The sequence below is a fragment of the Thunnus maccoyii genome, chromosome 23 (genome assembly GCF_910596095.1).
Source record: "Thunnus maccoyii chromosome 23, fThuMac1.1, whole genome shotgun sequence".
Lineage (NCBI taxonomy): Eukaryota > Metazoa > Chordata > Actinopteri > Scombriformes > Scombridae > Thunnus > Thunnus maccoyii.
This window is the reverse complement of record NC_056555.1, coordinates 16,928,014-16,949,072: the sequence shown is the minus strand read 5'-3', so window position 1 is coordinate 16,949,072 and position 21,059 is coordinate 16,928,014. Positions and strand designations below refer to the sequence as shown.

The window sequence follows — 21,059 nt, the reverse complement described above, 5'->3', positions numbered from 1 at the left end:
CTGCAAAGTTTTTGTCATTATGAAGTTTATTTGCATCACATGAAAAAAAGCATTTTTAAATCCGAAACAGAAAGTCCAGCTCCCTTAATTGTATATTAAGCAAGGCTACATTTCATTTGTAAAAAATTATGGCCTCTTAAACCAGTAAGAAACTAATCTGGATATAAAAGACTGCAGACCAGCAACAGTCCAGTCATTGGAAACAAGCACTTTGACATTAATACAACCGTGAACCATCATGTTAATGCTACAAAACACTGACCAACTCCTTAAGCAAGACTGTAAAGCTGATATAAACCATTCCCAGTTCCCCACAAGTATATTTTTTTCTCCTGCTTCTGGTCGTGTTGCCCTAAAAAGGTGTTTGCAGTCTTTGTGTCAAATTAAATACCGCTCATTAAATTAGTATAAAAAGAGAAGTTGAAGTAAACAGCAGAAGCAAATCACTTAGCAATAACTGTCACTTGTTTGCAAACATTTTTCTGGTCAAATATATAATGGCCGAAAGACCTGCTTGTGGCCACTTAGGCTCTCCCTTCCACCCATAAAGCACCGAAAATGGCCACTGCAGCCACCAGTGCCACAGTCACCAGTGCTCCTCTGGTCCAGCCAGTGCAGGTTGCGGGTTTAAAAGTGGAAACCTGTAAAATGAAACATCATGAGTCAGACTTGGACTATTCTCCTGAACTCGTGAAAGGAGATATATAAAGGAATTATTGGAAAATGCTTTTACAAGTCCCTTAATTTTACATTTATTTCCTGGAGTAATTTGCAGGTATTTAACGGCTCATTTTTAGGACATTTTGCAGAGACGGTGGTGCAATTTAGTACAAATTATAAGAAAAAAGGGGGGGAAAGTTAAATTGGTTGAATTGTAGTTTCGTTTGTAGTTGTTAATTTGCACAAAATCTTAATAAATAAGACTCTTGAGGCAATTCTTTAACTGACAGAAAAGTGTTCAGTGTGTAGTTTGTGTGTCAAACGATACATTAACATATTACATTGTTTCTTAAAAACTATCAACAATTTCAATAACACTATTTTATGGATCCCGTACTTTCCTAGTAATTTTCAGGACTTTTTTTTCAATAATTTGCCAAAAGTTGCTGCAGACTTTTTAAGAATGAATCTAATATGCCAACACTAATACAAAGAAAGTATTTTCTGTCAGTTGAAAAACTGTTGAGCCTAATTTCATTAAGAATCTTTGCAAATGAACAACTATGAACCCAAATATAATGAGTAGGTGCTCACCAATGAAACCAACTTTTTCCATTTTTTCTTACAATTTGTACCAAATTGCACCATCCTTCCTGTAAAATGTTCTAGAAATTAACCAATAAATACCTGCAAATTACATAGAAAATTTACATGAAATTGGTATTAAATGAAAGGACCTATAAAATGAAGTGTTACCGAATTATTGTTGTGTCTCAATTCTGAGCGTGCAATGAGTTTTTTCATGCATATAAATTAGACTTTGTGAGGTTAAAATCAATTTTAGCAACCAAAAAAAAAAATTCTGTTTTCAATAAATGTATTTTTGCTCATGTAACTTAATAAGCACATACAGTTTTACTACATTTACAAGTCAGTTCAAGTTTGTCTACATGCTCACTCAACATGACAGAGTGTAACATTTAAAGCCTATTGGATAATTGGAGTAGGACGTTTCTAATTGGATGTTTTGTTTCCAGTCTGATCTTTATTAGGATTATCTGTCACAAGGGAGGTAGGGAAGCACTCGCGCAAAAATATGAATTATGTGCATGCAAAACAGTCTTTTTCTGTGCTAAAAATGCCTCGTTGTGCGCTCAGACTTGACATAAATATAATATCAGAGTGTTACCCAGGCCTCAGATCTGAGGATCCCCTGCCCAGGCGCAGTGCTCGCTATCCAGGCCTTCACTGCAGCACACAAGCCCTGGAAGCCCCATAACTGACTGTGGATGTCCCTGTGAAGGAGCAACACCAGGTTAGGATTTCTTAAACACTGTACAGATGTAAAATGAATAACATGAAGTGGCATGCTTTGTGGATTTTTCTTTACCGGTAGATGGTCCTGGTCAGTGCCTGAGCAGGTCTCAGCATGTGCAGGGGAGTCGGTAACCAGTTCAGCTGTCTGCTGGCCCACTCCTGGTCCAGCTGGTCTCCAATTACAGCCAACTGACGACCAAAGACCCGAGCAGCCCTGTCATTGATCCTAAAGGAGGAACAGGAGGGACTCTTGCTCAGTTACTAAGATCTGTGTCTGTTTTTTTCTCATTGTGTAAGCAAAGTGTTGTCAGTCGGTAGCTTGAGTTGAGGCATACAGTGCTTATTTTTTGTGACATAATGATTCTGAAAACAAAAACCTTTTATTATATTGTTTGTTATCAGTACAACTGATCCCACATGGTGTGTTGCCTGAGGCGCAGCCTGTCCGAGCTGTGTATTGTTGTTACTATGAACCGTCACGCTGTAGCGGGGAAGGCCCGTACCTGAGGTTGACGTCAGACAGGGTACCAGTGTCCACGTCACCAGGTCCAGCCTGGAGGGAGACGACACGACTCGGCTTTCTTGTTAGTTCCACCATCTTGTTTTCTGAAAAGGGAACAGGTTGAATGCAAATTAATCATATTGGTACATGTGACGGGAAAAACATCATTAGCCATGCAGGACAGGTGATGGCTCCACTGTTTGTAGGTGTTAATGTGATGTCCTTCCTGGACTCCCAACGTTCATAAACAGGTTGTGTAAATACTGGGTCATGTGACCAGGATAGGCGGTGGCTGTGTTACCGGGGAGAATATCCAGGTTAATAAAACAGGTTTGAAGAGATGACATCATCTGTTGGATGAAGTCCAACAGTTGTAGTCTGCTTACTGTATGTTGCCACAAACGTGTGTTTCAACCCTCCAGTTAATGTGATGTTCAGGACTAGTTCATAACCAGTGACATTTTTTTATCATCATAATTCTTTATCATCTGTTTTGCTCTATCAGGCATAAACAGGTGTATACCCGCCTACATGCACCTGTCCTCAAACCAGTTTCTGTTGTATCTTCACTCACGTGACTGGATGCAAATTCCCCATTTCCATAACTCAAATTAACCAAACTGGTTTTTTATAAAACATTAATGGCTCAAAACAATCCGTTTACTAGTTTTAAACTTGTTGTTCACTTAATAATCTTGAGTTAAACGAGTAATTTGAAGTAATTACTAGTGTTAGAATCGAAAAGGTTTCTCTTTGTGTTATTATGGTAATTCATCTTTTATCACTTCATCTTTATGTTTATGCCAATTTGATGGCATAATATCATCAAATAGTAGCTCTCACTGTGAGAAATTAAACTTTATAATCAAAGCCAATGCTGCAAAATAAAGCCCAGTCCACAGTTTTTAAGTATTAATCCTGTAATAGCCAGTAGTTCTTTGTCATATTGTCACAACAAAGAGATGAAGTCATCCTTCTCACCCAAAGCAAACAAAGGTCGTTTTGAAGATCACGCATATTGGATTACGAATTAAGCCTATAGACATGAATTAACTTAAAAAATGACTGATTACACATCCAGATTAGCTTTTCTGCAGCAGTTTTATATTATCTTAAACTCGTGTTAGATAAAAATCGAATATGATTGGTAGTAAACAGGTAAAAATGAAAGTAAAACTTACCTTTTGTGTAGATTAAAGCGGACGCCGCCCTGTAATAAACATAAAGACATTGTAATTCAAAGGTTTTGATAGTGAAATAAAATAAATATTTGTAGGTATTTTCCTGCACTTACAGCAGCGTCCTTTAATCTTGTTGCTCTCAGGTAACTGACTCAAATATCACTGGCCACGCCTTTACCTGCTGCTGCCGATAGTGACCAGCAGGGGGCGACACATAAAACCATAAAATGTGGAAAATCAATTTGAGCAGAAGATACTGTTCTGTTTATTTTTCATTTATTCAATTCTGCCAACCTGCTGTTTATGTGATGCATGTTCAATAAAGTGAAACAAACAAACAAAAAAGATACAGAGCGACATACAATGTGTATATATATCCCTTTTCAATATTAATGGCATAAAGATATGTGTTCTTACATTTTAATGATAACTTGGTTTCATTTGGAAGGTGAAATGTATTGTATTACAAATGTATTACAAATAACAATAATAATGCTGTTATAATGTTATTGATACATTTTGACACTGTTTACCCAGTAACACTGTACAACACTTGTACACCTGTGATCGTGTCAAAACATTTTGTATTGATTACATGGACGGCTGGCCACTAATAATACATTATAATAATAGTTTGTTTGTTTATTTTTTATGCAATCTAAAGAAGAATATTTGCTGTATATAATAAGATTGTGTTAATGGGATTTCATATACACTTAACGTCTGAAAAAACTCAAATGAAGTGTTCATATGGTAGTACAAGAAGACAACTACAGATAAAAATAATATTTTGTATAGAAGCTAATGTGTGTCCACTAAAATGTTATCTTTCTATTATTCTTTTTTAACGCAACAGAAACACTGTGTGTTTGGTGTTTCAAGTGGTTCAGTTCTGGGTTCTTAGTTCATTGTATGCTTTCTAATTTTTTTTAAAGAAACCTTTATTGTACAGGATTTTTTTCTCTTTATTGTACAGTTTGAGCAGCACACTGAAAACACACATCAGTTGTAACAGTATAAACATTACAATAACATTACATTACACTGTGCCTAATTTTATATAACTCTGGGTAATTCTGTTTAACATCTTCTGTATACAACACCGAAGCAGACTTAATGGCTTAAAGGGAAAAGGACACTTGTACCATTAGGTGTAAAGAGTAAATTAGTTAATTCAATAATCTCCAGGAAAATAAAGGACAGTGAATCCACAATTTTCATTAAAAACTGCATTTTTTTCTTACAGTGAATCTCCTCAAATCTGGGTTATAAAACTCTTCAAACTTTACATTTTCTGATTCCCACACTCCTTGGCCATAAGTGCACCAAATTTAAGGGTGATATGTAAAAATTAAAAAAAAACTAAGGTTTTACAAGGCATTTAACAAGCTGGTTTCTCTATGAATCCATTTGTGTGTCAAACCTATCCAACCCCTACCTAAAATGGCAAAAATATGATTTTTAATATTTCCAGTGGTGGAATGAAACCAAGTACATTTACTCAAGTACAGTACTTAAGTACAATTTCGAGGTAATAGATCTTTGCTTGAGTATTTCCATTTTGTGCTACTTTATACTTCTACTCCACTACATTTCAGAGGGAAATATTGTACTTTTTATTACACTATATTTATGTCACAGCTGTAGTCGCTAGTTACTTTTCAGATCAATATTTTATACGTAAAACATTTGATCAGTTGATGTGCATGGTTATAGATTAGACTAGTATACTAGTCTACGGTGTTAAAATTAGCTCTACCTGGACAACATTAAATTGGGCCATTTTGCATAATGTGTACTTTTACTTTTTATACTTTAAGTACATTTTGTTGACAATACTTTTGTACTTTTACTTAAGTAAAATTTTGAATGCAGGACTTTTACTTGTAACTGAGTATTTTTTTTCATTGTGGTATTGCTACTTTTACTGAAGTAAAAGATCTGAGTACTTCTTCCGCCACTGAATATTTCTAGAATTATTATCATTATCAGCAGATAACTTCTTGGAGCTTATATCAAACATATATATCATAATAACTACTGGATGTAATTTATTTGTTGCAGTTGAACTTCCATACTTAGAACAACACTGACCCCTGCTGGTCAAGTGTGGTATTTACCATCGTGCTGACGTCACTGCGTCCTCCGTTGCTAGGTTATCCTCCCGGATAAGCCAAGCCCAAAACGACGTCGTTTCAGATTTTTGACATTTTTATATAAAAATCCCACCAAAAATTGCAATTCAGTCGCATGGCAGAGGTATATTTTACATGAAATATTTAATTACGTTTTTAATAGCAAGGACTTTGGTCGTGGTGGGCGCGTTTCGTCACTGTGTCCAGCTTCACGACGCCTGGATCAATAAATGTGGCTCGTTAGCTATGAAACTGCCAACATGGAGGCGGTTCTCCGTTGTTAGGAGAAGCTATCGGTGATGCTGACAGCCTGTCCTCCGGCTGAGAGTTTATCTGACCACGGTCTGATGAGATTGCATCACTGACTTGGTGATGTCCGCCCAGCCTCTGCAGCAGCCGTCCAGGGAGGATTCAGCAGCCTGCTAACTGAGCCAGCCCGGCTAGCTGATGCTGATGACTGGCTGTTTCCTGAAATTGATTTGCAGGTCGGTGACTTGTTAGCAACCACAGAGGCAATGCAAAATGCTTTGGTCCATACTTAAAGCATGCATTTTCTTATATACTGTGTGTATTCTATTTACAGTGCATTGTCATGAATCATGTCTCTGTGTTTGTCTGCTTTACTGGCTGTTTACCTGTTATGTTGTGCTCCACCCTAGTGGGAGGCACCATGGCCGGTAAGGTGAAGTGGGTGACTGATATTGAGAAATCAGTGCTCATCAACAACTTTGAGAAGAGGGAATGGATCCAAGTCACAGAAAACGAGGACTGGAATTTCTACTGGTACATATTTGCATATTATATTTAGTCCTAAGATAATATTCTCTGCACCAATCACACAAATAGAGTGTTGGAAGAATTAGTCAGATCCTCTGCTTAGATCAAAGTACCAATACCACAACATAAATATTCCATATTAGTAAAGGTAGTGTATCAAAAGAAGTGGCCCCTGTGACTGATAAAGTAATATATATTACATTATTAGATAGTTATGACTGATGGATCAATGCATAAGCAGCATTTAGTTGTTGGTATTTTTTGTACCTTTCTCCTTAGTTTTTGGTTGAAATGTTGGATAATTTTACCTCTCTGGGCCTCGAACAGCTAAGTTATTTGAATAAAAGTCTACGTGTACGTGTGAAACTTAGCGAGGTGCTTCAACTAGACTCTGCTTTTTTGTAAGGGGTCACAAGCCAAAAAGGTTGGGAACCACTGGTTTAATCTTTAACAATGCATTGTATTCAGGTAACTAGGAATTATAGCTGTCAGATACATATAGTGCAGTAAAAAGCCTGAAATCTAATGGAGTACACTTATAAAACAGTATAAATGTAAAGTACAAGTACCTAGGGTTGCAACAAATGATTATTCTCATTGTCGATTAATCTTTTGATTATTTTCTTGATTAATCAATGAACTCTTTTGTCTATAAATTGTCAGAAAGTAGAGAAAATGCCCGTTATAATTTCCCAAAGCCAATGGTTACATCTTTAAATGTCTTATTTTGTCTGTACAACAGTCCAAAACCTAAAGATATTCAGATTACTATCATTTATGACAAAGAAAAGCATTAAATCATCACAATCGAGAAGCTAAAACAAGCAAATGTTTTGGCATATTTGCTTATAAAATTACTAAAATGATTATTCGATTATCAAAATAGTTGCAGATTTATTTCCTGTCAATTGACTTATTGTTGCAGCTTTACAAGGACCTTAAATTTGTACCTTTGTACAATACTTGAGTATACGCTCACTCAGATACACTGATGGCAGAGGCTTCTATGCAAGGTGCCAACTCGTTCATCATCATCATCATCAGGGCAGGTTTTAATACTCATTAATACCCACACTCTCACACTGATGGCACAGCCTTTGGTGAGCAATTTGGGGTTCAGTATCTTGCCCGAGAACACTTCGACATGCGGACTGGAGGAGTCGGGGATCGAACCGCTGGTCTTTTGAGCCACAGACGCCCCCCATGTTGATTCTAAATATACCACCATGCTTATATATAGGCTCCAGACTCTTCAGATCACCATAACGCAGGTTTATTTGTACCCACATGTAGGATGAGCATCCAGACCATCAGGAATGTGTTCAGCGTGGACACCGGCTACCGCCTGTCAGATGACCAGATGGTTAACCACTTCCCCAACCATTATGAGCTGACTAGGAAGGACTTGATGATTAAGAACATCAAACGCTACCGCAAGGAGCTGGAGAAGGAAGGCAGCCCGCTGGCAGAGAAGGACGAGAATGGAAAATATATTTATTTAGGTATCTATTAGAGGGCTGAGGGAAGGGATTAGAGTAGAAATGCACACATATTTTATCTGCCACCGTCCCATTTTCCATCGTGGATACACAAAACATTTAAAGCTTTCTCTAATAAAGCTGATTATGTTTTATTCATTCTCTGTATGATATGCAGATTTTGTCCCTGTGACGTTCATGCTCCCTGCCGATTATAATCTCTTTGTGGAAGAGTTCCGCAAGAATCCATCCAGCACCTGGATCATGAAGCCCTGTGGGAAGGCCCAAGGCAAGGGCATCTTCCTCATCAACAAACTGTCCCAGATTAAAAAGTGGTCCAGAGACAGCCGCACCTCCACGTGAGTCGACAAGGAAGTCATCATAACACACTTAGTCTCTGCTTTCATCTTTCTCCTTTTGATAAAAATGGACTGAAGAGCCTTGATTGTAGCCAGAAAACTGCGTAACGATGAATAAATGATCCCATATGAGGAGAATCTACTGTTTGAGCATTTGAGTCCTAGGTTAACACCCAAAACTGTCCACAGAACGTTCTTATGCTTTTCCTCTTGCTTTTTGCCTCCAGGTTTGTAGCAGCCTCTAGTGGCAAAGAAGCCTACGTTATCTCCCTGTACATCGATAATCCTCTGCTGATAGGAGGGAAGAAGTTCGACCTGCGACTCTACGTCCTGGTGACCACGTACAGGCCACTCAAATGCTACATGTAAGCCCCGAATATACAGTATATGTAGGTTATATACATCTGTTGCTTCGATTTATTGACATAACTGAACTTTTTGAGCGTCCTTTCGTGTTTGACTTGTAGGTACAAGCTGGGTTTCTGTAGGTTCTGCACAGTGAAGTACACACCAAGCACAAGTGAGCTGGACAACATGTTTGTTCACCTCACTAATGTGGCCATCCAAAAACACGGGGTAAGTCTGTATTATGTCTGGTATGGATAGTGGGAATTCATACGGCGCACCAAATATTTAGTATGAGTAAGTTTTAAGTTATATTGGATATTAAATAGAAGGAGGTTATGTTTTTAAAGTGTCTTTAAAACCTCATACTGTATTTAAAAACAAAAATTCCAACATCTAGTTGTGTGCCTTTAACGCAGGACGACTACAACCACGTCCACGGAGGCAAGTGGACGGTCAGTAACCTCCGTTTGTACCTAGAGAGCACCAGAGGAAAGGAGGTGACCAGCCGACTGTTCGATCAGATCCACTGGATCGTGGTGCAGTCCCTGAAGGCTGTGGCTGTAAGTGGACATCATGATTATGTTGTTTTTTTGTTGTTTTTTTTAACTCCAAAATTTCCACAACTTGAAACTATGTGACACTTACCCCTACATGCTGATTAATAAGACAAAAATAATAATTTTATGGTGTCTACTGTTGATCCTATATGTTTTGTATGTTAAATGATCAATTTTAGGTAAACCTGCACTTACTCACATCCCTAGTGGTGCAGCTACATACAGCACAGAGACCATTGAACCACACATATCGCAGTCTTGCAGCATTTCAGTCGTTGAGTTTTACTTTGTTCCTGTTCGGATGCTGTTTTAAGTGTTTGGTTGTATGTCATTTCAGTGGGCAAACACTTTTAAACACACAGCTGCACAACCACCTCAATGTGGTGATGTCTTTTCGTTTTTAGTACCCAACCGAATGCACACTTCTCTTTTCTTCTAAGTGATCTGACTCACTTCCCCTTTAAAGCCTCGATACCCAGCGACGATAGACTGAAGCTGTGTTGCTAATAGTTACAACTGCTCGTGGATTTTTTTAATATGTTTACTTACTAACATCCCTCCTGACTGAATCAATGTCTGTTCAGTTAAAAACTTCCCCACATTTCACAATTCATCTTCCCATTTCTCTCTCTGTCTCCTCTTCCCCTCAGCCTGTGATGAACAATGACAAGCACTGTTTTGAGTGTTACGGGTATGACATCATTATTGATGACAAGCTCAAGCCATGGCTTATTGAGGTAAGTCTTTTAAGTGAGTTATTACATACACACAGTTAGTTTTATTTAGTTAAATAGCACCGTAAAAATACATAAAATAACAACACTCTCAAATAAAAACATTAGATCCACACATTCATAAAATTACCCAACAACATGGTAACGTTCCAACATTTTAAGGCAGGTATGCACATAAAAGGGATTTAATAGACTAAAAATGAACCTCTGCTGTGTAAAAAAAATGATGTATTACTTAGCCTAGTTCTTAAAGACACAAGTTGCATATTTCACTAAGCCCAGAGATACTTCACATACTTGCACGGTGAGTTCACGTTCCTTTCCCTGGAGTATGAGGCAACTTGAAATGCCCTTGAGATTGAACTTTGTGAGCGTACGTTTGGATGTTTGCCTCTCTTTGTTGTGCTGAAGGTGTGTCTTTAACCCTCTCGGTGCACTATTCTAGTGTAAAGACCTGAAACTGAAGCTGTATACTATAAGGAATACAGGCTGATACAGGCTATTTGCTGGCTTGTCTTAACGATTGAAGATAATATGCGATTTTAAATTTGTTGCACTTGTCTTCATTGTATCATCTTCTTTTTTTTAGCTGTCTAAATATTATGCTTGGTGTGTGACTGTCATATTTTACTGCGCTCATTTCGACAGCCGTACAATATGTCGCTGGGTTTCCAGGCTACGTCTGAACTATTTTTGTTCACAGACACCAATCTGATCTATTTTGGTCGACATGAAGTTGGTTGCGGGGCATAATCGCTCCTCAGTGAGGGACCGAAACAACGTGTGCCACAAACCTTGTCAGGAACACTTTCCTTTGCTCATTATTCCTGAAACTTCCACTGTCATGGTTTGATGTATGCAAGTATCCAACTCTTATTAACATGCAATGCTGTTTACGCCGTCTACTAAGGGTTTGTTGATATCAAGGTTGCTGCTTTATCTCGTTCGGGCAGCTGTCTAAGTTTTCCAGTGTGTATTTACTTCCTTCAATGTATGTGTTTATGTGCACATTAGCAGCAGAATTTCCTGCTTGATAAAAGCTTCTATATGGGGTAGAAGGAAACTGAACAATGAGCTCAGGCCTTGTTGGATCCCTCAGTACATTCATGTGCCGCACCCAGGAGCTGTGAATTGTTTATTCCAAATTGGAAACTGAATCTCCATGTGCACAATTCCTCTCTTTTCAAATGTAAATGTCATTCTCTCTATGCGATCCACAGGTCAATGCCTCTCCCTCGTTGACCTCCAGCACAGCCAACGACCGCATCCTGAAGTACAACCTCATCAACGACACCCTCAACATCGTCACGCCCAACGGGGACATCCCAGACTGCCGCTGGAACCGCAGCCCGCCCAGAGAGGCCCTGGGCAACTATCAAGTCCTGTGAGTGACACTTAAATCTGCCAGTCACAAGTAAGAGTCCAGGCAACCTCTAACAGCCACGAGAGGTCACACAGACGCTAAAAATATCTGCCAAAAGTAAAAGTTTACCTTCTCTAGTTACAAAGTTTGACCTGCTATCCTGCAGCAAGGTGTTTAGAAACCTTCGATAGCTCAGTTGGTAGAGCGGAGGACTGTAGTGGTCATATCAGGCATCCTTAGGTCGCTGGTTCAAATCCGGCTCGAAGGAGTGACTTTTAACTGCATGACTTAATAGTGTGTTGTGTCTAATAGCAGCTACAGCAATGAGACTGTTAGAGTTTTATACTGTTGTGTATTAACTGGGACCTTGTTAATAAAAGCAGTGGCTGTTTTTACTCTAAATCGAAGCATCAGCTTTCAGGTCATTGTACCCTTCGATAGCTCAGTTGGTAGAGCGGAGGACTGTAGTGGTTATAGCAGGTATCCTTAGGTCGCTGGTTCAAATCCGGCTCGAAGGAGTGGCTTTTAACTGTATGAGGAGAATGGATTGTTTACATACCTACACGTTTTCCAGAAGACGTAACTAAGTAGAAGTTCTTCAGCACATGAACTCTAGAGTAAACATTCTCAGACATCCAGGCGATAGGATATCTTCAAGTGTTAAGAGAAAGGCAACAGGACTTTGCTGCATATTCCTCAAAAGAGTGGAATTTAAAATAATTTTAAAAAGTCTAGTCATCTTTTATTTCTGGTTGTACTGAATCAAGGCGACTTCTTCTAGATTCTTGAATGAAGAAAATCAAGAATCTACAAAATCATTGGTAATCTACAGCAAAGTCAAGCTGCCTTTGACTTTCACTTCTAGAGACTAGAGAAAGCAAGAAGAGAATAAAATGCACCAGATTCTTTTAACTCTATAGCAGTATGTGGTCGGGATTAACAGCAGCCACAACTAAAACTGAGCAGCAGTGCTCACACTGCATCACAATCCAATGAAATACACAGCATAGTTTGTTTGACTCCTTTTGGAGCGGAGGACTGTAGTAGTGTCATCAGGCATCCTTAGCTTGCTGGTTCAAATCCAGCCTGAAGCAGTGGCAGGTTTAGGCTGTTTAGGCTGGATTGTCTCATATGTCATTGACATTATTTGGTAGGTTAACATTAACAGTAGATGATGCACAGTAGGTATACAGTATTATACCTTGTATTCATTTGTATTTTAGTGTTTCTTATTCATAATTGGAACTCTGGAAAGTCACTCTTGCTTACAGTAAACACAAACACATGCTTCTATTAGCACTTTCAGTATGTCTGCCTTCGATAGCTCAGTTGGTAGAGCGGAGGACTGTAGTGAGTATACCAGGCATCCTTAGGTCGCTGGTTCAAATCCGGCTCGAAGGAGGGACTTTTAACTGTAAAGAGGCAAAAGAAATATGTTGCTCAGCAGTTTCAGAGACTAAATCGGATCGTAACTACCGAAAAATGCCAAGAGAACAGTAAGCTGTTAGCTGTAGCCTTTGTAACACTTCTGCTATCTACAGCTAATCAGAGAAAATGCAGTTGGCATTGCATAACGCTCGAAGGAAATGCTTTTAACTGTAAAGAGGGGAAAAGATAAGTTGTGAAATATGTTGTTCAGCAGTTTAGGAGACTGAAATGGTTCATAACTACCGAAAAACTGTCTACAGAACAGTAAGCTGTAGGCTTGAGCCTTTGTAATAGTACTGCTATCTATGGCAAAACAGAGATACAGTGAGAGTATCAGTTTTTAGAAGGGATTCACCAATCTGAACCTCTGGCTCGCTATCAGGACTTATACTGACCTTGCGGTATTAAATTAATAAGGTATCGTTCAGCTGTTACCAATCAATGCAGTCTCTACATCAAAGTCACTATGAAATTACTGTTTCTGCAGTCAGTAATGTTCTAGTAGGCCCTGGTCTCGTTGTTTGCAGTGAGGTAGAGTATTGTAACAGAAATGCATGCTACTACTAGTGCTTTTTAAGATGATGTCTCAGTCCAATATCTCAGTTGGTAGATTGGAGGACTGTAGACGTAGTAGCAGGTATCCTTAGGTCACCGGTTCAAATCCGGCTCGAGGGTGTGCATTTTAAATATGTGACATAATGGTGTGCTGAGGAACAAAGTACACTGTAGTGTGATCTGTCCTGTACAACAGACCATTGCCATGCAAATCTTTCCTATGTTTACTTATGACTTAAAGTAAACACAGCAAAGACTTTAGGATTCCCCTCAGTTTCCACACTATTACACTGTATATGCGGTGTAAAAAACAGCACCAAAAACAACTGCTAACAATGGAAAATGTGTTGGTTATATTTGGCTGAATTAAAGCAGAGGAGTTCTGTTGCGGCAGCGGCAAAGATCATAAGTCACTGCACAAATCCATTCTGAAAAGCTGCATCTGTTAAAACAAACTGCTCAACATCTGCTCGGCACAGAGGGATCAACCCTTCTGCCTCTGCACTCTTTTATGAGCAACCTTACCTTATCTTTGCTCACTGCTGCTCAGAAAAGCTGCTTTTCTCCAAATGTGTTAATGAGGAAAATATTTTTATAGAAATTTTCTTTCCTTTTGTTGGTTCAGAGTCTGGTTAAAGTTGACTCTGCTCCACTTATTGTTTTCGTTGGTTTCTATCATTATGCTGTTGAAATGTTATGAATAGGTGCTGAAGATTTGTTCTATTAAAGCAGTCACCATTTCCCCATATAAAATATTTGTCTTGTCTTTAGAGGAAACAGCATCTAATCTCAGCTCAATCGGTAGAGCAGATGACTGTAGTGGTTTTTATTTTAGTGTTTCTTATTCATAATTATAATTCTGGGAAGTGTCTCTTTCTTATAGTTACCACAACCACCTGCTTCTACTAGCAACCGTAGCTTGTTATCACCCTTCGATAGCTCAGTTGGTAGAGCGGAGGACTGTAGTGGTAATGTCAGGCATCCTTAGGTCGCTGGTTCAAATCCGGCTCGAAGGAGTGACTTTTAACTGTGAAAAATGAGTGGTGAAATATCAACAGTTTAGACCGGATCAGCTCATACAAGTACGGTAAATTATTAAGGTTGCAGTATAGTTGTTTACAGTTGTTCTGAATGACTACACTCAAAAGGTGGAGTGAAAAACCAGCTACCATAAAGAACGCAGAGAACTGATATTGTTTAAATGTGGATATAATGGCACATATTTAATATTTCATAGTGCTGCATGTGGTCGTTCACGTTAAAAGTGACCGAAATGGTTCTGACAGGAATGTAAAAAAAAAAAAAAGAGCTAGAGAGACGCGTTAAACCGTGACAACTTTCTCGCCTCCGCGCAGCTGGCCAATCATGGTGTGAAGTGGGTGTGAATGGCAGATTGTCCATTTTGGAAAGTTACAGAAATTGCCCTGCACAGCCCCCGCTAATCCGACCTTAGAAGGGTGTGTGTGTGGGGGAGGGTGTTTCTGAAGCTATTCAACCATACTGGGTATACTGGCCCCTTTAGCTGCAGTCTGTATGTGAGTCACTGATTCAACTGCACTTCAAAGGACGAGTGTTTGGGCAACATAAAGTTTATGTCATGATGTTGTTAGTTAGGTTAACAGTAGATGATGCACAGCAGGTATATACAGTTATATACCTTGTATTTATTTTTATTTGAGTGTTTCTTATTCATAATTGTTACTCTGGAAAGTCACTCTTGCTCACAGTAAACACAAACACATGCTTCTATTTGCGCTTTTAGCATCTTGTCTACCTTCGATAGCTCAGTTGGTAGAGCGGAGGACTGTAGTGGGTATACCAGGCATCCTTAGGTCGCTGGTTCAAATCCGGCTCGAAGGAGAGACTTTTAACTGTAAAGAGGCAAAAGAAATATGTTGCTCAGCAGTTTCAGAGACTAAATGGGATCGTAGCTACAGAAAAATGCCAAGAACAGTAAGCTGTTAGCTGTAGCCTTTGTAACACTTCTGCTATCTACAGCTAAACAGAGAAAATACATTTGGCATTGCGTAATGCTCCTGATATAATGAGAGTTTTTAATAGAGATTCACCAATCCCAACCTCTAGATTGCTATCCCGGCTGATACAGACCTTGCAGTATTAAGTGAATGAAATTAAATACTATGAAATTACTGTTTCTGCAGTCAGTAACGTTCTAGTAGGCCCTGGTCTCATGTTGTTTGCAGTATTGTAACAGAAATGCATGCTACTACCAGTGCTTTTTAACATGATGTCTTCTTTTGATATCTCAGTTGGTAGAGTGGAGGACTTAGTCGCAGGTATCCTTAGGTCACCAGTTCAAATCCGGCTCAAGGGTGTGCGTTTTAAATATGTGACATAATGGTGTGCTGAGGAACAAAGTACACTTGAGTGTGATCTGTCCTGTACAACAGACCATTGCCATGCAAATCTTTCCTATGTTTACTTATGACTTTAAGTAAACACAGCAAAGACTTTAGGATTCCCCTCAGTTTCCACACTATTACACTGTATATGCGGTGTAAAAAACAGCACCGAAAACAACTGCTAACAATGGAAAATGTGTTGGTTATATTTGGCTGAATTAAAGCAGAGGAGTTCTGTTGCGGCAGCGGCAAAGATCATAAGTCACTGCACAAATCCATTCTGAAAAAGCTGCATCTGTTAAAACAAACTGCTCAACATCTGCTCGGCACAGAGGGATCAACCCTTCTGCCTCTGCACTCTTTTATGAGCAACCTTACCTTATCTTTGTTCACTGCTGCTCAGAAAAGGTGCAAAATATTTTTTATACAAACTTTATTTCAGTTTGTTGGTTGAAAGTCTGCTGTTGAGATGTTATGAGTAGGTGCTGAAGGTTTTTCTCCTCACCATTTCCCCATATATCTTTTCACGTCTTAAGAGGAGCCAGCCCCTAATCAAAGTCCATTTTGTTATAGTTTCATACGTATATTATGGTGTTTAAGTGATTAGGAAAACACTTACAACTTGTTTGTGGCTATAACAAGTTAAAAGTGGCAGTCACATGAAAAAAAAAGTCCTCCTTCGAGCCGGATTTGAACCAGCGACCTAAGGATGCCTGGCATTTCCACTACAGTCCTCCGCTCTACCAACTGAGCTATCGAAGGGAGGGTTGTTAAAGTTTAACAGACCAGTCAGCTATCAGTCATGCTTTGCATTCAGGGATCTTCTCACAATAGGTGCACCATTCTGCATTGTTTAAACAAGGGTGAGGGTAGTGAGTGCTTAGGGGTTTACCAAGGGGGGGATTGTTTGAGTAAATCCTCTATTTGTTCCACGTAAAAGCAACCAAAGAGGGCAACAGGAATTCCCTCGCATGTATTTCTTTACCGTTTCACTCATCTGACTCTGGTTTCCTTCTGCGTGTGTCACCAGGTACGACGAGGAGCAGGCGCAGAGCGAGAATGCCGAGCGTGACCTGCGGAGCCGCTCGGGCCAGTCCCTGGGGTCAAAGGGCACCAAGGGGAGCGCAGGCGTTCGCCCTGCTGCCGCCACCTGGAAGTGAGGTGATATTGCTGACTTTTAATGACTTCCTGTACATTACCACAGGCTTCACCAGTGTGGCACAGGGAATTAAAAAAAGGACCACCTAGACTCTCTTTTTTTTAGCCCAACTATCCGTTGGAGGACTGCTCCCTCTCTTCAAATTTCACTGACTGTGGCACAGGGGTCACCAACCCTGCTGCTGCTGGAGGGGAGAAAAACCATCATTGTCATGTTTGGGGAATTTTAAGGGCTGGAGTTTGTGGTTGTTTTTATGGAAGAGTAGCTAAAAAAAATGTAGAAATTGTGTCGGTGGGGTTAAAGGTGAAGTAAAGGCAAGGCAAGTTTATTCTTAAAGCCTAACATCACTTGTAATGTCTCAACAACAGTTCACAACCGAGGCCAAGTTCTCTTTGAACAAGTAAAACTCCCCCCAAAAACAACTTAAAGCCAGAAGGCAAAAAAATATCAAATTTGAAAGAGGAAACTTAAAGAAACACACCTCTGCTCTGATGGCTGCAGTAGGAGTCGCAAGTGAGAAAATGGCAAATACACAAAGTTAAAAGAAAGTTAGTGGAAATACAAAAACAACAAGAAACGAGCAAGAAGCATTAAAACAACCTGAACTATGCATGATTACCGAGTAGTGACACTTTAACTTGACCTGCCACATCGGTGCTAACGAGAAGATAAACCGTATGTAAGGAACATATTAAAAAGGGACAATAAGTGTAACCAGTGCAAAGATTATAAAGATATAATGTACTGATAGGCAATTAACAGCACTAAATGTGTATAGACCCCAAACTAGAATTTAATAATGTTTTTATATGTTCATTATCAATATGTATATGCAGGGAGGGGATCATTAAGACTGATTGTATTCAGTGCAGAACCCTGTTGCACTTTATTTCTGCTTAAATATTAAACCTATTTGCCATGTTGCATTTTGAGTTGAGTACATCTCAAATCTTTCTTAAACAGTTATATTTATTGGGAATGTATGCATACTTAGCTATCAGGCGTTTACTGTATGTCCTGCAACTACTGAAAGATTGAAACACTGACGATGATTATTCATCCGCCTTTTGTAATACACTCAAGTAGGGCTGAACGATATTTTGAAAGTAAAAAAAAATCATTGTAATATCTTTGTTTTTGCTGGGTAAATTGCAATAATTTAAGTTACATGCTCTCCATATAAATTCAGCTTTTGACTTATGTAGAATTGATCACTCAAGCAATGCACTTTAATTTAATCCAGGGTTAATTCCTTGCTCAATATAGTCTTAACCACTTTTCATACTCTAATTGAAGAGTCTTATGATGATATGTATAATGATAATAATAATGAATGATATTATTCATCAGATGGACTAGATTGTTTGTCTTTAATATTAGTCTCGAAAAAGGGAACTTTTTTCATTTTTCTATCCAGCATTAAAATGATTTACAGTTTGTCTTTCCAGTGTGACTATTACACATTCATAAAGTACAACATTGATGCTGAAACAATATCTTTCAGCCCTGCTCTGATGTAGAAATCCATTTGGTGTTTTGTGAAACTAAATGCTGCTTTTGTATGCCAAATGTCTGCTTATTCTTGATTTGAAATAACACAAGAGAAGCAAAATTCTCTACTGATTATGTAACAGGCCTGTTAATTTGCTCTTTATCAATTTATGTGCTTTATAAAATTTCAATTCAACCTGTTTTGTGTTTCTCGTCACTTCACTGTGGTAAGGGGGGAGGGAGGTGGGGGGGCAGTAGCCTTTGATGGACCTAATCTGTCTGGAGTTTAGATTAATCAGAGGTCAATCCTTCCAAAGGCACGGCAGCAAAGTAGGTCTCTGCATGGCACCGTTCCTTGACTATGAAAGTTTGACACTCCCACCACCACCACCACACTGTTTCAGTACGTCTTGCCAAACTGCTGTTATGGACATGCAGAACAGTAGTTTGGCAAGACGTATGAGCCACCTGATCTGTAGCAGTCTGTTTGCCACATACAGTACATCCTTTACTGAGAGATGAAATAAACTGAGGTGTAGCCGGCCCCCGTGCCAAATAAGAAACTGGATCGACGTGCTGCTGGTGTTCTTTATCGTGGTTATAAACCATATTTTGTGTGACACGACGTGAAGAGCTTTGTCTGTTTTTAGCTTTACGTTAATGATACCTCTCTGTATGGGAATTTCATTGTTTCCTTTTAATTCCCTGTCAATAAAATATCCACATTGGTGCTGCCTTGACAAATAGATAATGTTCATTTTAAAGCAGGGCTTAAAGAGAAATGATGGTGAAATGGCCCTTTAACGAAACAACATATAGCAGTTTATTTGCAGGACTTTGTGAAATGTTGACATATCAATTACAAAAAAAAGAGGGATCTTTTTTTGATTTGTGGACAGATCGCTCAGACTGCATGTGATGAAGGAAATATAATAAGCTGAAGATTGTACACCTGAATGTTTGCATTGCAAGTTTATGGCTTCTGCATGAGTAAAGAAAGACCCATATTGTGCAGGGGGTTCATTGAGAAATATGAGACAATTATGAACTTCCTCTTTATGAAACGGTACTTTTGTTCTTTATTTTGCATTTTCAGACGTTGAATTTGTGTTTGCATACTGTCATTATCATTTGCTTGATATATTTGTGCATGGGGAAATGTGATATATTACAACACTGCTTCATTTAGCAGCTAACCATGTGCCTGCAGTACTACTTTGTTCAATGTTTAGATGGACTGGGACATTAATAACCTCAGAACTTCTGACCCCAGTCGCCCCCAGATTGATATTTTAAAACATTTACATGACCTTAACTGGAGTTAAAGAACTGTCTGATGGGTTTGATAAGCAAAAAGTAACACATTCAATGATGACTTCAAGCTTTTAAGTTTCAAGAGTTGAGTTCAAGAGAAATCAAATTATTCCTCATTTGCTGACTGACCCCTGCAAACCGCTCCAGGACCAAAGAAGGGCCCCAGACCTCATACTGGAAACCAATAGGGGGCCTCAGGGTAAAGTAACCAGACGAACTTTTCAGGGGATGTGACGTCAGACAGGCGCGCCTCTTCTTATGTTGCTAAGCTAACCAGTTTTACACAGCGCAGGATCGGAAGTGAAGCGATTTCAGAATAAAGGTTTTGACATATTTAGACAAGTTATATTTTTGTATATTTTGTCATTTTGTCTTTAACAACAGAATTCTCTGAGATATTTACCAGTATTTACTATTACTAATTCACGAACTTTGCATGTCCTGCATTCAAAATTTTATTTAAGAAAAGTAGAACATTATCAGCTAAATTTACTTTATGTGTCAAAAGTAAAGCTGCTTAATATGCAACAGAATGGCCCTGTTAAAATGACCCTGTCAGAGTAATAATACTATATTATATTATATCACATCATTTGTTTATTATGACAGATACATTCATATGTAAATTCAAATCTGTTTTATCGGCATGAATGTGACAACAATATTGCCAAAGAATCAAAGAGTCAATGAAACAATATCTATTATATCTATTATATTTATATCTATTAATATGTATTATATATTGGTGTATTTATGTGTATATATGTCCGTCAGGTAGTGGCATGTTGATACATATTGGGCAATTTGAAAAATTTGAATTTATATTCACATGTAAGAAGTTTTTTTTATGTATCGCTGGGCTACGTGGAGTTAATTTTCATCATGTGATATAATGTTTGGCAATTCTGTACCAATGTGCAGTGGAAGAAAGTGGTCTGATCCTTCACTTAAGTACAAGTAGCAATACCACTGTGTAACAATACTCTAATACAAGGACATACAATGTACTTATTGTAAAAGTAACCACTGTTCAGTCAAAATTGCCTCTGAGTTCATTTGTTATTTCACTATGTGATAACTAGTATTATGCAAACAGCATTTTAACATTGTAGCAAGTCTAGGTAGAGCTGAGTGTAGCTATTTTATATACTGTTGGGTGGTTATGTAATGTTACTGTATAACATTACATCATATTTTATGTGCACGTTATAGGATTTTAGTAAAGTATCTAGCAGCTATAGCTGTCAGATATATTTAGTGAAGTAAAAAGTACAATACTTCCCTCTGAAATTTAGTGGAGTAGAAGTATAAAATAAGAGAAAATTGAAGTACTCAAGT

The 21,059-nt window shown here is 38.6% G+C and overlaps 2 protein-coding genes and 6 non-coding genes across 8 annotated transcripts; 6 read left to right on the top strand and 2 right to left on the bottom strand.

Moving 5' to 3' along the window:
• Positions 1 to 15: 15 nt before the first annotated feature.
• On the bottom strand, positions 16 to 4,045 carry bik (BCL2 interacting killer). Its single transcript, XM_042402518.1, has 6 exons — positions 3,774 to 4,045; positions 3,661 to 3,689; positions 2,481 to 2,583; positions 2,051 to 2,203; positions 1,850 to 1,955; positions 16 to 641 (listed from the first exon to the last, which is right to left on the bottom strand). The coding sequence occupies exons 3-6, from the start codon at positions 2,573 to 2,575 to the stop codon at positions 525 to 527; spliced, it is 471 nt and encodes a 156-aa protein (XP_042258452.1). The 5' UTR covers positions 2,576 to 2,583; positions 3,661 to 3,689; positions 3,774 to 4,045; the 3' UTR covers positions 16 to 524.
• A 1,748-nt stretch (positions 4,046 to 5,793) lies between these two features.
• ttll1 (tubulin tyrosine ligase-like family, member 1) lies at positions 5,794 to 18,603 on the top strand. The gene is made up of 10 exons (XM_042404099.1): positions 5,794 to 6,280; positions 6,455 to 6,578; positions 7,866 to 8,074; positions 8,229 to 8,409; positions 8,637 to 8,774; positions 8,877 to 8,985; positions 9,174 to 9,317; positions 9,965 to 10,051; positions 11,269 to 11,432; positions 16,788 to 18,603. Exons 2-10 carry the CDS (start codon positions 6,466 to 6,468, stop codon positions 16,915 to 16,917), a joined length of 1,275 nt encoding a protein of 424 aa, XP_042260033.1. The 5' UTR covers positions 5,794 to 6,280; positions 6,455 to 6,465; the 3' UTR covers positions 16,918 to 18,603.
• Positions 11,593 to 11,679, top strand: trnay-gua. Its single transcript is given in 2 exon segments — positions 11,593 to 11,629; positions 11,644 to 11,679. It is a non-coding gene; the product is annotated as a tRNA-Tyr (tRNA).
• On the top strand, positions 11,843 to 11,929 carry trnay-gua. The gene is given in 2 exon segments: positions 11,843 to 11,879; positions 11,894 to 11,929. It is a non-coding gene; the product is annotated as a tRNA-Tyr (tRNA).
• trnay-gua lies at positions 12,726 to 12,812 on the top strand. The gene is given in 2 exon segments: positions 12,726 to 12,762; positions 12,777 to 12,812. It is a non-coding gene; the product is annotated as a tRNA-Tyr (tRNA).
• On the top strand, positions 14,324 to 14,410 carry trnay-gua. The gene is given in 2 exon segments: positions 14,324 to 14,360; positions 14,375 to 14,410. It is a non-coding gene; the product is annotated as a tRNA-Tyr (tRNA).
• Positions 15,168 to 15,254, top strand: trnay-gua. The gene is given in 2 exon segments: positions 15,168 to 15,204; positions 15,219 to 15,254. It is a non-coding gene; the product is annotated as a tRNA-Tyr (tRNA).
• On the bottom strand, positions 16,433 to 16,519 carry trnay-gua. Its single transcript is given in 2 exon segments — positions 16,433 to 16,468; positions 16,483 to 16,519. It is a non-coding gene; the product is annotated as a tRNA-Tyr (tRNA).
• Positions 18,604 to 21,059: the final 2,456 nt, after the last annotated feature.